Source organism: Phragmites australis, chromosome 1 (assembly GCF_958298935.1).
Source record: "Phragmites australis chromosome 1, lpPhrAust1.1, whole genome shotgun sequence".
Taxonomy (NCBI): domain Eukaryota; kingdom Viridiplantae; phylum Streptophyta; class Magnoliopsida; order Poales; family Poaceae; genus Phragmites; species Phragmites australis.
In genome coordinates, this window is record NC_084921.1 from 27305395 (window position 1) to 27318648 (window position 13254).

General features: G+C 52.4%; 1 protein-coding gene across 1 annotated transcript; it reads left to right on the forward strand.

The window, feature by feature from the left end:
- Positions 1–668: 668 nt before the first annotated feature.
- Positions 669–12623, forward strand: LOC133913721 (vacuolar cation/proton exchanger 1a-like). The gene is made up of 12 exons (XM_062356949.1): positions 669–1057; positions 2831–2898; positions 3037–3065; positions 3276–3472; positions 3556–3777; positions 3897–4019; positions 4116–4232; positions 4355–4408; positions 5077–5193; positions 5465–5555; positions 5655–5725; positions 12333–12623. Exons 1-11 carry the CDS (start codon positions 752–754, stop codon positions 5720–5722), a joined length of 1392 nt encoding a protein of 463 aa, XP_062212933.1. The 5' UTR covers positions 669–751; the 3' UTR covers positions 5723–5725; positions 12333–12623.
- Positions 12624–13254: the final 631 nt, after the last annotated feature.

The following is a 13254-nucleotide window of genomic DNA, read 5'->3' on the forward strand; positions in this document are numbered from 1 at the left end:
CCGTCGCGGTCACCGCTGCTTCTCCCCATCCCACCGTGACCACACCCTGCCCTGCCAGCCTTCCGCCGCTCAAAACGGACCCGATCGGGCAGCATGGACGGGGGTGGATCGTGCGTGCCGCATCGGGTCGGGCCCGGAACAGCCGGGGCGCAACCGGACAAGGGGCGCCAAACAGACATGAGCGCCAACACGGAACCGAGCAGAGCAGCCAAGTGACTGGTGAGGGAAGGAGGCCGGGCTCGCGTGGCGTGGCGCGGCAGCAGCGGCGGCAACTGCCTGTGTCCGGAGGGAAGCTTCCGCGAAGCTTCCTCGGCTGCCTGCCCCGGCCATCTTTCCCCATCGGCACCCGCAATCATGAATGCGGCTGCATCACTGTCGGTCAATCATTCTTTCCTTCCCGCTAGCAAACGCACATTGCCGTTTCGATGCTTGTTTATCTCCTAGAATATCGTACGTGTTGCTAGCATATCTGCAAATTATATACAGTATATAAATATATCAAACTAGCCCTGTTTCTAAATACAAATTAAAACTCCTCAAAAAGATATTCATCTCGGCGATCTTGATCGATCCATCAATAATTCAGATCCAACCAGGGGCAATCATTGCCGCCGCTTCTCATTTCACCTCTCCCTGCCCCATATATATCCGCCGCTGCGCTCTCAGGCTCCCACGGTGTACTCCCCTCCCCTCTCACGAAGAACGTGCGTGCGTGAGCACAGCAGCAGCGACAGCGCGAGCTCTCGTGGCCATGGAGGCGGCGACGGTGGTGGTGGTGGAGGCCGGGAGGAAGCAGCTGCTGCTGCCGGATGCCGGGGGCCTGCGGCAGGCGCGGCACGGCGCGCACGGGCACTCGGCGCACGCGCGGACGGCTCACAGCATGTCGTCGTCGTCGCTGCGGAAGAAGTCGGACGCGTCGCTGGTGCGCAAGGTGCCGTTCGCGCCGCTGCGGCCCGTGCTGGCCAACCTGCAGGAGGTGTTCCTTGGCACCAAGCTCGCCGTCCTCTTCCCCGCCGTCCCGCTCGCCATCGCCGCCCAGTGCGCGCACTACGGACAGGTACCCATACCCGTCCGTCGTCTCCTTGCGTGCTTACGGCCTGTGTTCCAATGGCGTGAATCGATCTGCCACCGCTTGATCGATAAGTTCGATCGATGCTGCCACGCCATGGTGCCATGTTGGTGATGGATCGAGAAAGATCAGATGGGTAGGGTAGGAAACCAACAAGACGGGGATGGGAGCGTGACGACATTCCCTTCGCCTTCGTCTGATGCTGTATTCGATCTGACCGCTTTCTTGTCTCTCTCCTTCTTCTCTCTTTGATGATGATCATCAACTTGCCTCATTACTCCATCTCCCTCCGGCCGTTGCTGCTGCTTCTTCACGTTGCCTGTCCAATCCTGCGGCTTCAATTGCGGCCACATGGGGGCTTACTAACCAAAGCGAATTTTATAGTATCCGATCCTTGAAAGACCCCTTTCCTCTCCTTTCTCTTATCTACACACGTCAACTGTTACATAAAAAAAATAACATGATTAAAGTCTTAAAAAATTCTCTGTGTGAAAGATCCAATAGATTTTGTTTTCCTTCCTCACAGCTCGACTCCATCGCACGATGGCTGTACTGTAGCAGAAGCACAGTATTCCAGGCATTTTTAAATACAAAAAGTGTAAGGTGTTGAGGAATGACCGACAGTTTGACTAGCAACAAACTAAACAGCACATGAACCATGCATGCAAGGTTATGTTTTGGTCTTTTTTTTTTGGCCATGCTGCTTAGTTTTTGTTTGGGTCATGTCCGATATATATTAGGAGTACCCCATAGTTCTCATTTACTTGTCATCTATTTTTTACCACAGCACAATCACTAGTAGCTACTCCACATGACTTCTCGTACCAATACGATTAAAATACTCTTGAATCTTTACCTTACATAAGAAGATCCTTATTGCTTGAATTATTTGGCAACGTATAAGAATCTGCAAACGAAAAAATAGTGTTAAAGAGTGACAAGTAAACAGGCCAGATGGGGCGCCTATCTAGTTTCGGATAATCATGTCATGTTTTTTTTTCTTTTCTTCCGACCGGTTTTAGAAAACGCAAATTATTCGAATCCGTGCACGGAACCCCGGCCTTACGACTTTGCAGTACGTCTGGAATCTGTGCTTGCAGCAGCGCCTTTGGCATCTTGCTAGCAAACACCTGCAGTTTGGCGTGCAAGGTTCTCACAAACGAGTGGCCGCGGCTCCTAATAACGGGTGTTACATACATATATCACTAATAATGATCACAATAATGAGTAATAGGCATATTCAGATCATAAAAAATATGTTGTAGTGACATATCTCAATTATAATTCGTCATTAGTGACAGATAATATTTTATTATTAATAATATAACAAAATTAATAGATACCATAACCGTCGCTAATGATGATTATCGCTCAGTCACCTATATGCTGTACTAGCGTAGTGGGTGTAAGTCCGACAAGCCACGCGGAGTGGGGACGTCGGAGAGAGACGGAGCGGGAGGACAGGCTGCAATCGCAAAGCGGCGGAGGCGGACCTTGTTTTCTGGAGTTTGGTGGTTTTGGGGAATCTTGCTGACAATCTTTTTTTTTTTTTTTTTTTGAGTTTGGTGATGCGAGTGAGATAACATCACATTTATAAGTACATAGCTACCTTACTTACCTGCCTGCCACAACAAACATGTGTGTTAAGTTACCTCCATCAGAGGTAAAAAAAGGTTTGCGCCATTTTAGTTCAAGCAATGGACGCACGTACTACATGTGTGTTACTTTAACCTTGGCTAAAATTGGAATCGAACTTGACAGGTGTGGGTGTTCTCGCTGAGTCTACTCGGCCTCATTCCTCTCGCGGAGCGAGTCAGCTTCCTCACCGAGTAAGTTCTTCGTTTGGTTGCTCGATACTCGTCATCACAGATTACACATAAGTAACTTTTTCCTTTTTTTTCCTCTTTAATTTGTTTTATTTAGCGGTTTGTATGCTGATTTTTTCCGTTTTGCTGTAATTTCTGCAGGCAAATCGCACTGTACACCGGTCCAACTTGTAAGTCACGGATGCCCAAACTGTATGGTGTCTGCTCAACTTTTCAAAGTGAACAGTGTGACACTTCGTCAGTCTATAACTAGTTTGGCCTTGCAAATTAATGTATTAGATGAGCAGCGAAATATAATGCTAAATCACGGCAAGAATAATAATCTCAAATATATGCCACTTAACTGTAAAAACTCAATTCGTCTCTGAATGGAACTGCAGTGGGCGGCCTCCTGAACGCGACGTGCGGCAACGCGACGGAGCTCATCATCGCGCTGTTCGCGCTCATGCGGGGGAAGATCGAGGTGGTCAAGTGCTCCCTCCTCGGCTCCGTCCTCTCCAACCTGCTGCTCGTGCTCGGCACCTCCCTCTTCTGCGGCGGCATCGTCAACCTCGGCGCCGACCAGCCCTACGACAGGGTACGTGCGCACTGCACTACGCCCGATCATGCATCAACTTGACGCAATTAATGTTTTACGAATGCTCTGGTTTCTGCTCGCAGAAACAATCGGACGTGAGCACCGGGCTCCTCATCCTCGGCTTGCTGTGCCAATCGCTGCCGCTGATGCTGCGCTACGCTGTGGGCGCCGGTGAGCACGCCGTGGCCGCGGCCACCACGGGGCTGGAGCTCTCCCGCGCATGCAGCATCGTCATGCTGCTCGCCTACGTCGCCTACCTCTTCTTCCAGCTCAAGACACACAGCCAGCTCTTCGAGCCACAGGAGGTAAGTACGTTGCATATATGTGTGTCATCAAATTGGAAACAAGAAAGAATTGCTTGTCTCGTAACGTCGTAAGTGGCCTAGTTATAGCATTGGTTGATCAAAGTATGTCTGTGGTGTAGGTCGAGGATGACGGCGAGGTTGAGGAGACACCAGTCCTCGGGCTCGCGAGCGGGTTCTTCTGGCTGGCGTTCATGACCGTGCTGATCTCCATTCTGTCCGAGTACGTCGTTGGCACAATTGAGGTATACAGATCATTCATTTGGTTATGTGGTGTCCTCCGGTACTCTTAGCTAAATAAGCACTAACATGAGCTACATCAATCTCGCATGCATCGCCAGCCTACCTCGCTATCCTGGGGGTTGTCAGTGAGCTTCATCAGCATCATCCTGCTCCCGATCGTCGGGAACGCGGCAGAGCACGCCGGCGCCATCATTTTTGCACTCAAGAACAAGCTGGTACACTACACATGCAATACATACCAAATTCCTCTTGTGTGGTTTTCTGACATGTCCATGCACGGAGCCATGAAACTAGCCCAATCATTCAGAGTTTTTAATTCGCTGTTGATACAATACAGGACATCACCCTCGGAGTTGCTTTGGGGTCGGCAACCCAGATCTCCATGTTTGTGGTGGGTATCACTAGTGACACGTACACATCTCCCGTTCTGATTAATTTTATTCGTTTAAACAAGCTAATCATGGTGGAATAATTGTATCATTATATATATGCTAAATGTGACAGGTACCACTGAGTTAGTGACACGTACACATCCTCCGTTCTGATTAATTTTAGAGAATCTTTACAGTACACTATGATACTAAATGGTGAAGAGTATCATTGTTGTGATCCAATCGTTCATTTTAGTAGGTATTATTGTAATTATCTTAGTATCCTTAGGGGTAATTACGTCATTGACTGACCGGACTTCGGACCTTCGTCACTCATACCAGCCGACGGAGGGTGGAAACCCTAATAAATGAAATGAACAGAACAAGTGAAAGCTTATCCGAGGAATAAACTAACATTTTAACCTTCTCTAATTAAACATATAATTTACAAGTTTATCATGGTTTTTTTTTTCAATTCTACTCTTATGATACTCATGATACTCTTTAATGATACCCATGATACTGGTGGGCGATAGAATATTATTGGGTCAATCTAAACCACCGGATGAAGGAAATGGACGGCATGCACTCATTTAGGTGTACCGTAAAAGTCTTCTAATTTTATTCGTTTAAACAAGCTAATCATGGTGGAATAATTGTACCATTATATATATGCTAAATGTGACAGATACCACTGAGTGTCATTGTCGCTTGGATTGCGGGGATTCAAATGGATCTCGACTTCAAGCTGCTAGAGACTGGCTCTCTGTTCATCTCAGTGTTAGTGACAGCATTCACCCTCCAGGTACACTCACCTTTCTCATCCTTGAACATGTAAAGTTCAAACTGGTTTACAATAAAATAAATTTCGGTTAGTGAAAATTCATGTTAAAGTCAACTAGCAGCAGTTTTATTTGTAAAAGAGAGAGGGATAGGGAGCTCGCCTCCTTTTTTGTAATCGCCGAAATTGAAATTGTACGGTGACCCTTCTTGTTCCATGTGGTTGAGTCTTTTTCTTATTGTGTTGACCCTATGTGGGCCAAGAAAAAGACTAACTAATTTAGTGAGTTTTTCAGGATGGAACCTCACATTATCTGAAGGGAATCCTTCTCCTCCTGTGCTACATTGTCATCGGCGCATGCTTTTTCGTTACGCGACAACCTGCAAGTATGTTGGGATTCTATCACAAAATCAACAGAGAAGATGCACTTGATCTTCGGTTGTTCTGATTTTTCTATATCATTTTCGTCTATCTTTTCATGATAGGCCATGCAAACAGCAACGGTGCCCCGCTGGCTGTACCAACCGGTACTTGGAACGCACAAGTGGCATAACAGGTGAGCCTGCGCTATCTTGTTTTAGTTAATTGATCCATTAACTAGCTTATAGTTTAAAAGGACAGGTGTTTAGTTTGACCAACAGATGGAAGATGATATTAAGACAGATTCTGTCTTATCCCTTGCATCACTGCTGCTATAGTTTTGTCATGATGTTGAGGCATCCGGTTTGTTTGATGAGTAGCTAATCTGTCGTATTCATAGATTAAGTATGCGTAGGTCCTAATATATTCTTTAGCAATAGTAATATATCGCGAGATGCACATGCAACATTCTTTAATGTGTCTCTGTTTATTTGTCAGTTTATTTGTCCGTTTAGAATCGAAAACTTGTTTATGATACAAATAATTACTTTTCAGCCAGCGACTTATGTTGTTACTTGTGTTAAATGTGTCCAACTATTTAGTTTCTGAAGAGAATTTCTCTTCTTCTTTTTTTCTGTTCTTTTGATTTATAAGCATTGGAACAATCTGCGCTGGTGTTATGTACATATATGTGTGTCATGTTCAAACAAGTGTACACCAGGCGCCGTAGGGCCCGTGACATGCGCCGAGCCCAGGAACGCGCTGCTGCACGCACGGCAAGCACGCAGGGCACGGCCTCCAGCAGTGGCTAGGAGGGAAAGTAAGAGATCTTTTAGCTATTTTGGTTAGTCCTTAATTAGTGGAGTTTGTTACTCTTTTTGTTGAGCCGGAGGCTATAGATATGCTGTAATCAAACGCTTGGAAATACAGGAAGACATTACCATCTAATCCTCTCTCTTCTTCTACCTAAGCCGGCGGCAGGGGGAAATAACCCACCGACGAAGAACGGCGGCAAGGGGGTATAACCCGACCGGCCATCACGGACAGCGGCTACGATCTACGTAGCCGAGGTCCTCCTACCCTCGGGCTCACTGCCCTTGACAACCTGGTATCTCAGTCTCGTCGATCCTCTTCCACCGCAGCCTCACCACCATTCCAGCCGCCGCCTCCATCTCCTTCCTCTTCGTCCACGGCAACGTCCGCACCGTCAACCATGGGCGATGGCGATCAACCAACCATGGCCGATGTGATGCAGATGCTCCAGTCCCTGACCACCGACATGTCGAAGATGCAGACCGACATGGCGGGCATGAAGGAGAAGGTCGGCTCGTCGACCGACTCCAGCACCCACCACGACGGCCAGCACCACACGGATCGCCCCCCGCGGTTCCAGAAGATGGACTTCCCGCGTTTCGACGGCAAGTCCGACCCACTGATTTTCATCAATCGGTGCGAGTCGTATTTCCGCCAGCAACGCACCATGCCGGAGGAGAAGGTGTGGATGGCGTCGTTCAACCTGGAGGATGTGGCCCAACTATGGTTCATCCAGCTTCAGGAGGACGAGGGCACGCCGCCATGGGGGCGCTTCAAGGAACTCCTAAACCTGCGTTTCGGCCCGGTGCTGCGGTCCGCCCCGCTGTTCGAGCTCTCCGAGTGCCGCCGCACGGGGACGGTCGAGGAGTACTCCAACCGCTTCCAGGCGCTTCTCCCTCGCGCGGGCCGGCTCGAGGAAGGCCAGCGGGTGCAGCTCTACACCGGCGGCTTGCTGCCCCCGCTCAGCCACCAGGTGCGCATCCACGCGCCGGAGACCCTCGCGGCAGCCATGAGTCTGGCACGGGCGTTGGAACTGGTCGAGCTCGACCGTCTCAACTCCACCCCCGGCAAGGCTGCGCAGCGCGCGCTCGGGCCACCGCCCGCTCAACGTCCAGGCGTCTTGGCGGCCCTCCCTGCGCCCATCCGGCCGGCGCCCGCGGTCCAGGCACTGCCAGCACCCCAGGCGCAGCCCCTGGCACTACCGGCGCTACCACCACCACCAAGCAGCGGGGGCAAGCGCCTCTCGACGGAGGAGCAGGCGGAACGGCGCCGCCTCGGCCTCTGTTATAACTGCAACGAGCCATACTCACGCGGCCACAACAGAGTCTGCCGCCGCATCTTCTACATCGACGGCGTCGAGCTGGCTGCGGACGAGCCCGCTGAGGAGGCACCCGTCTACTCCCTCCACGCCGTCGCCGGCGTTCCAGTGTGCGGTACTCTCCAACTCGAGGTGCAGGTGGGCGCGGCCACGTTGATCGCCCTCATCGACACGGGCTCCACCCACTGCTTCATCGGCGAGGTGGCCGCACAGCGGGCCGGCCTGGCCGTCGAGCCCCGGCCTCGGCTGACTGCGACCGTGGCCAACGGGGAACGGATCGCCTGCCCGGGCGTTCTGCGCCAGGCGCCCATCGTCATCGACAGCCGGCCGTTCGCGGTCGACTTGTACATCATGCCCCTGGCCGGCTATGACCTGGTGCTAGGCACTCAATGGCTGGCTACCTTGGGTGATATTGTCTGGAACGTGGCCGCCGGGACCATGGAGTTCAGGGTGGCGGACCAGCAGGTCTGCTGGCGCAGCGTCGCACCGCCAACACCGCCGTGCATCCACTCTGCCTCGGTGGCGGAGCCCCTCCTCGACGAGCTGCTTGCCTCCTTCGCCGACGTGTTCGCCGAGCCGAAGGGCCTGCCTCCCGCGCGTGGCCGAGCGCACCGCATTATCCTCAAGCCGGACACCGCACCAGTGGTAGTGCGGCCCTACAGATATCCGACCGCCCACAAGACTGAGCTGGAGAAGCAGTGCGAGACCATGATCGAGAATGGCATCGTCCGGCGCAGCGACTCCGCATTCTCCTCGCCGGTCCTTCTCGTCAAGAAACCGGACGGCTCGTGGAGATTCTGCGTCGACTACCGCGCCCTCAACGCGGTGACGGTCAAGGACGCGTTTCCGATCCCCGTCGTCGACGAGCTCTTGGATGAGCTCCATGGCGCCAAGTACTTCACCAAGCTCGACTTGCGCTCGGGATACCACCAAGTGCGCATGAGGCCGGAGGATGTTCACAAGACGGCGTTCCGTACACACGACGGCCTCTACGAATTCCTGGTGATGCCGTTCGGACTCTGCAACGCCCCGGCCACATTTCAGGCGCTCATGAACGACGTCTTGCGCCCATTTCTTCGCCGGTTTGTACTTGTTTTCTTTGACGACATCTTGATCTACAGCAAGTCATGGGCCGACCACCTGCGTCACCTCCGCGCCGTCCTCAGCGAGCTTCGTCGGCACACCCTCTTCGTCAAGCGCTCCAAGTGTGCGTTCGGGGTCACCTCTGTCGCCTACCTCGGCCACACGATCTCGGAGGCGGGGGTGGCCATGGACTCCGCCAAGGTGCAGGCCATTCACGACTGGCCGGTACCTCGCTCGGCGCGGGCGGTGCGCGGCTTCCTTGGGCTCGCGGGATACTACCGCAAGTTCATCCACAACTACGGCTCCATCGCCGCGCCGCTCACCGCGCTACTCAAGAAGGAGGGCTTCGCGTGGGGTCCTGAGGCTGCCTCGGCCTTCCTCGCCCTCAAGGAGGCGGTCACCTCGGCACCGGTGCTCGCTATGCCGGACTTCGACATGCCCTTTGTCGTCGAGTGCGACGCGTCGTCCCACGGGTTTGGTGCTGTCCTTATCCAGGAGGGGCATCCGATCGCCTTCTTCAGCCGACCGGTGGCACCTCGACATCAAGCCCTGGCAGCCTACGAGCGTGAGCTCATTGGCTTGGTCCAGGCGGTGCGCCACTGGCGGCCATACCTCTGGGGGCGCCGTTTCACCGTCAAGACGGATCACTACAGCTTAAAGTACCTGCTGGACCAGCGCTTGGCCACCATTCCGCAGCACCACTGGGTTGGCAAGCTGCTGGGCTTCGACTTCTCCGTCGAGTACAAGCCAGGCGCGACGAACGCCGTCGCCGACGCGCTGTCCAGGCGCGATACCGTGGAGGGAGAGCTCCTTGCCCTCTCTGCTCCGCGCTTCGACTTCATCGCCAAGCTCCGGCAGGCCCAGCTGGACCACCCGGCCCTTGTCGCTCTCCATGGCGAGATCACAGCGGGCACCCGACCAGCTCCCTGGGCGCTGGTGGACGGCATGGTGCAATTTTCCGGGCGGCTGTACATCCCGGCCGACTCCCCGCTGCTACAAGAAATTGTGGGGGCCATACATGAGGACGGACACGAAGGCGTACAGCGGACGCTCCACCGGCTGCGCCGTGACTTCCATTTTCCTAACATGAAGCAAGTTGTGCAGGAACGGGTGCGCACGTGTGAAGTCTGCCAACGCTACAAGTCCGAGCACCAGCACCCGGCGGGTCTCCTTCTTCCACTGCCGGTTCCCCAGGGCGTGTGGACTGATGTCGCGCTAGACTTTGTGGAGGCGCTGCCACGGGTCCGCGGCAAGTCGGTGATCCTCACCGTGGTGGATCGGTTCAGCAAGTACTGCCATTTCATCCCATTGGCACACCCGTACTCCGCTGAATCCGTCGCCCAGGCTTTCTTCAACGACATTGTCCGCCTCCACGGTGTTCCACAGTCCATGGTCTCCGACCGGGACACGGTGTTCACGTCGACGTTCTGGCAGGAGTTGATGCGGCTAATGGGGACCAAACTGCAGATGACCACGGCGTTTCACCCCCAGTCCGACGGGCAGTCCGAGTCGGCCAACCGCGTCATCCTCATGTACCTGCGGTGCTTGGCAGGAGACAGGCCGCGCGAGTGGCTCCGGTGGCTCCCATGGGCGGAGTTCCTTTTCAACACGGCCTACCAGACGTCCCTGCGGGACACCCCCTTCCGCGTGGTCTACGGGCGTGATCCTCCTTCCATCCGGTCCTATGAACCCGGGGAAACCAGGGTGCCGGCCGTCGCCAAGAGCATGGAGGAGCGCGCGGAGTTCCTGGAGGACATCCGCTACCGTCTGGAGCAGGCACAGGCGTACCAAAAGCGCCACTACGACCGTGCGCACCGAGACGTCACCTATCAGGTCGGTGATTGGGCGCTGCTTCGCCTACGTCAGCGCGCGGCGTCGTCTCTTCCTCAGGCTGTGGGCGGCAAATTGAAGCCGCGCTTCTTCGGGCCGTACCGCGTCGTCGAACTCATCAACGAGGTCGCCGTCCGGCTGGAGCTTCCTCCCCGCGCCCGCATCCACAATGTATTCCATGTGGGGCTGCTCAAGAAGTATCAGGGGCCGCCGCCAACCGCGCCTCCACCATTGCCGCTCCTGCATCATGGCGCCATTAGCCCAGAACCCGAGCGCGCGGTGCGGTACCGCCTGGCTCGCGGCGTACATCAGGTGCTCATCCAATGGAAGGGCACGTCGGCAGCATCAGCAACCTGGGAAGACGTCGCGCCGTTCCGCACCAAGTTCCCCCACTTCCAGCTCGAGGACGAGCTGGCTCTCGACGGGGAGGGAGATGTCATGTTCAAACAAGTGTACACCAGGCGCCGTAGGGCCCGTGACATGCGCCGAGCCCAGGAACGCGCTGCTGCACGCACGGCAAGCACGCAGGGCACGGCCTCCAGCAGTGGCTAGGAGGGAAAGTAAGAGATCTTTTAGCTATTTTGGTTAGTCCTTAATTAGTGGAGTTTGTTACTCTTTTTGTTGAGCCGGAGGCTATAGATATGCTGTAATCAAACGCTTGGAAATACAGGAAGACATTACCATCTAATCCTCTCTCTTCTTCTACCTAAGCCGGCGGCAGGGGGAAATAACCCACCGACGAAGAACGGCGGCAAGGGGGTATAACCCGACCGGCCATCACGGACAGCGGCTACGATCTACGTAGCCGAGGTCCTCCTACCCTCGGGCTCACTGCCCTTGACAACCTGTCATGTTCAAACAAGTGTACACCAGGCGCCGTAGGGCCCGTGACATGCGCCGAGCCCAGGAACGCGCTGCTGCACGCACGGCAAGCACGCAGGGCACGGCCTCCAGCAGTGGCTAGGAGGGAAAGTAAGAGATCTTTTAGCTATTTTGGTTAGTCCTTAATTAGTGGAGTTTGTTACTCTTTTTGTTGAGCCGGAGGCTATAGATATGCTGTAATCAAACGCTTGGAAATACAGGAAGACATTACCATCTAATCCTCTCTCTTCTTCTACCTAAGCCGGCGGCAGGGGGAAATAACCCACCGACGAAGAACGGCGGCAAGGGGGTATAACCCGACCGGCCATCACGGACAGCGGCTACGATCTACGTAGCCGAGGTCCTCCTACCCTCGGGCTCACTGCCCTTGACAACCTGGTATCTCAGTCTCGTCGATGGTCGTAACTGAAAATAGGATTTACAAGACTTGGAGATAGATTAACAGATGATATCTGGGCAACAGATGGCAAATGGCATGAAAACAGATGATGTCTTATCTCTGCATCTTGCAACAGTTGGTGTGCTTGATGGGGTAGCTAATTAATTTGTCACGTTCACATAATTAAGTATGCGTAGGTCTTAATATATTCTCTAGGAATACGAACATACGTGCCTTGCGAGATGCGCCAACCATGTGCAATTTACTTTAATGTGTATCAAATTATTTGACCTTTTAGAGGTGAACACCCGCTTAATATTACAATAACAACTGGCATTAATTTTCTGTCAGCAACTTCATTTCTTGCCTTTGTTAAATGTGCCCAATCATTTACTAGCTTCATAAGAGAACAGTAGATTAATTTGCTTTTCTTTTAATTCGTTACTAGCATTCAGACTTCCAACTCTGTAACGTCATCTTATGACTGTGATTGCGCAGGTGGAAGAGTTCGCATGATCAAATGGGCATGTAAGACAGCAAAGCAGTGTTGGAGTCTGAAACTACCAGGCTGTCAGTCCTAGTGTGCAGCGATTGATCAGGAGAGGTGAAGAATTGTATTCATCGTTGCGAGGAATGCATGCAGCATATCGAGAGTATCATTTGTCCTATGTATATGATCGAGCGTTGCTTCATTTATGTAGCGTAATAAGACATGCAGCGGGTGTGTTTGTATATGTACAGTATGATGCTACTCTCTCCGATCCAAAAATAAGTGTCATTTTGAATATCGACACGGTTCTCAAAATACAACTTGACTACTATTTTTGGTTGTAATATATTAATAAAATATAGTAAAAGTATATTATTATAAAAATATTTTTTTTTTAAAATCTACCAGTATTATTTTCAAGTATCCAAACTTAATACATAAAAAAGTAATTTGTAACCAAAGTTTAAAACAGTTGACTGCACGTAACCCAAAATAATACTTATTTTGGACTAGAGGGAGTAAATTACAGCTTATTTTTCTTTTTTCTTATTCATTAGTCCTAGACCCAGCCCAAGACAAGGTGGAATTTTTATTTTTTGACCCTTTAATATTGAAAATAGTTTTTACAAATGGACCCTCTGAGGAAAGATCTCTAGAAATGGACCCTTTTCACGGTGCCACTACCTGTGGCATCGTAGGTTCATTTTAGGGCATCATCCCTCTTGGCGCCGTTATATGCCACGTAGATCTGCGTTGGAAGTTTCTGGTTGACATGGCTCAAAATGACGTCCAATCTCATGGTGCCCTATGTTAATGGCATGATGCCACTATACCTGGCATCGTTCTAGGGTACCTTAAAGCAGGCGCTCTCTGCCGTGCGCTCTGCACCAACCAGACAACAGTCCAACTCTCCATATTGTGTGCTCTCTG

Coding starts and splice junctions, on each gene's coding strand:
- LOC133913721 (XM_062356949.1), top strand. CDS start 752: ATGGAGGCGGCGACGGTGGTGGTGGTGGAGGCCGGGAGGAAGCAGCTG. Junction 4,233..4,354: donor TTGCACTCAAGAACAAGCTG/GTACACTACACA, acceptor GATACAATACAG/GACATCACCCTCGGAGTTGC. Junction 5,194..5,464: donor TGACAGCATTCACCCTCCAG/GTACACTCACCT, acceptor TGAGTTTTTCAG/GATGGAACCTCACATTATCT.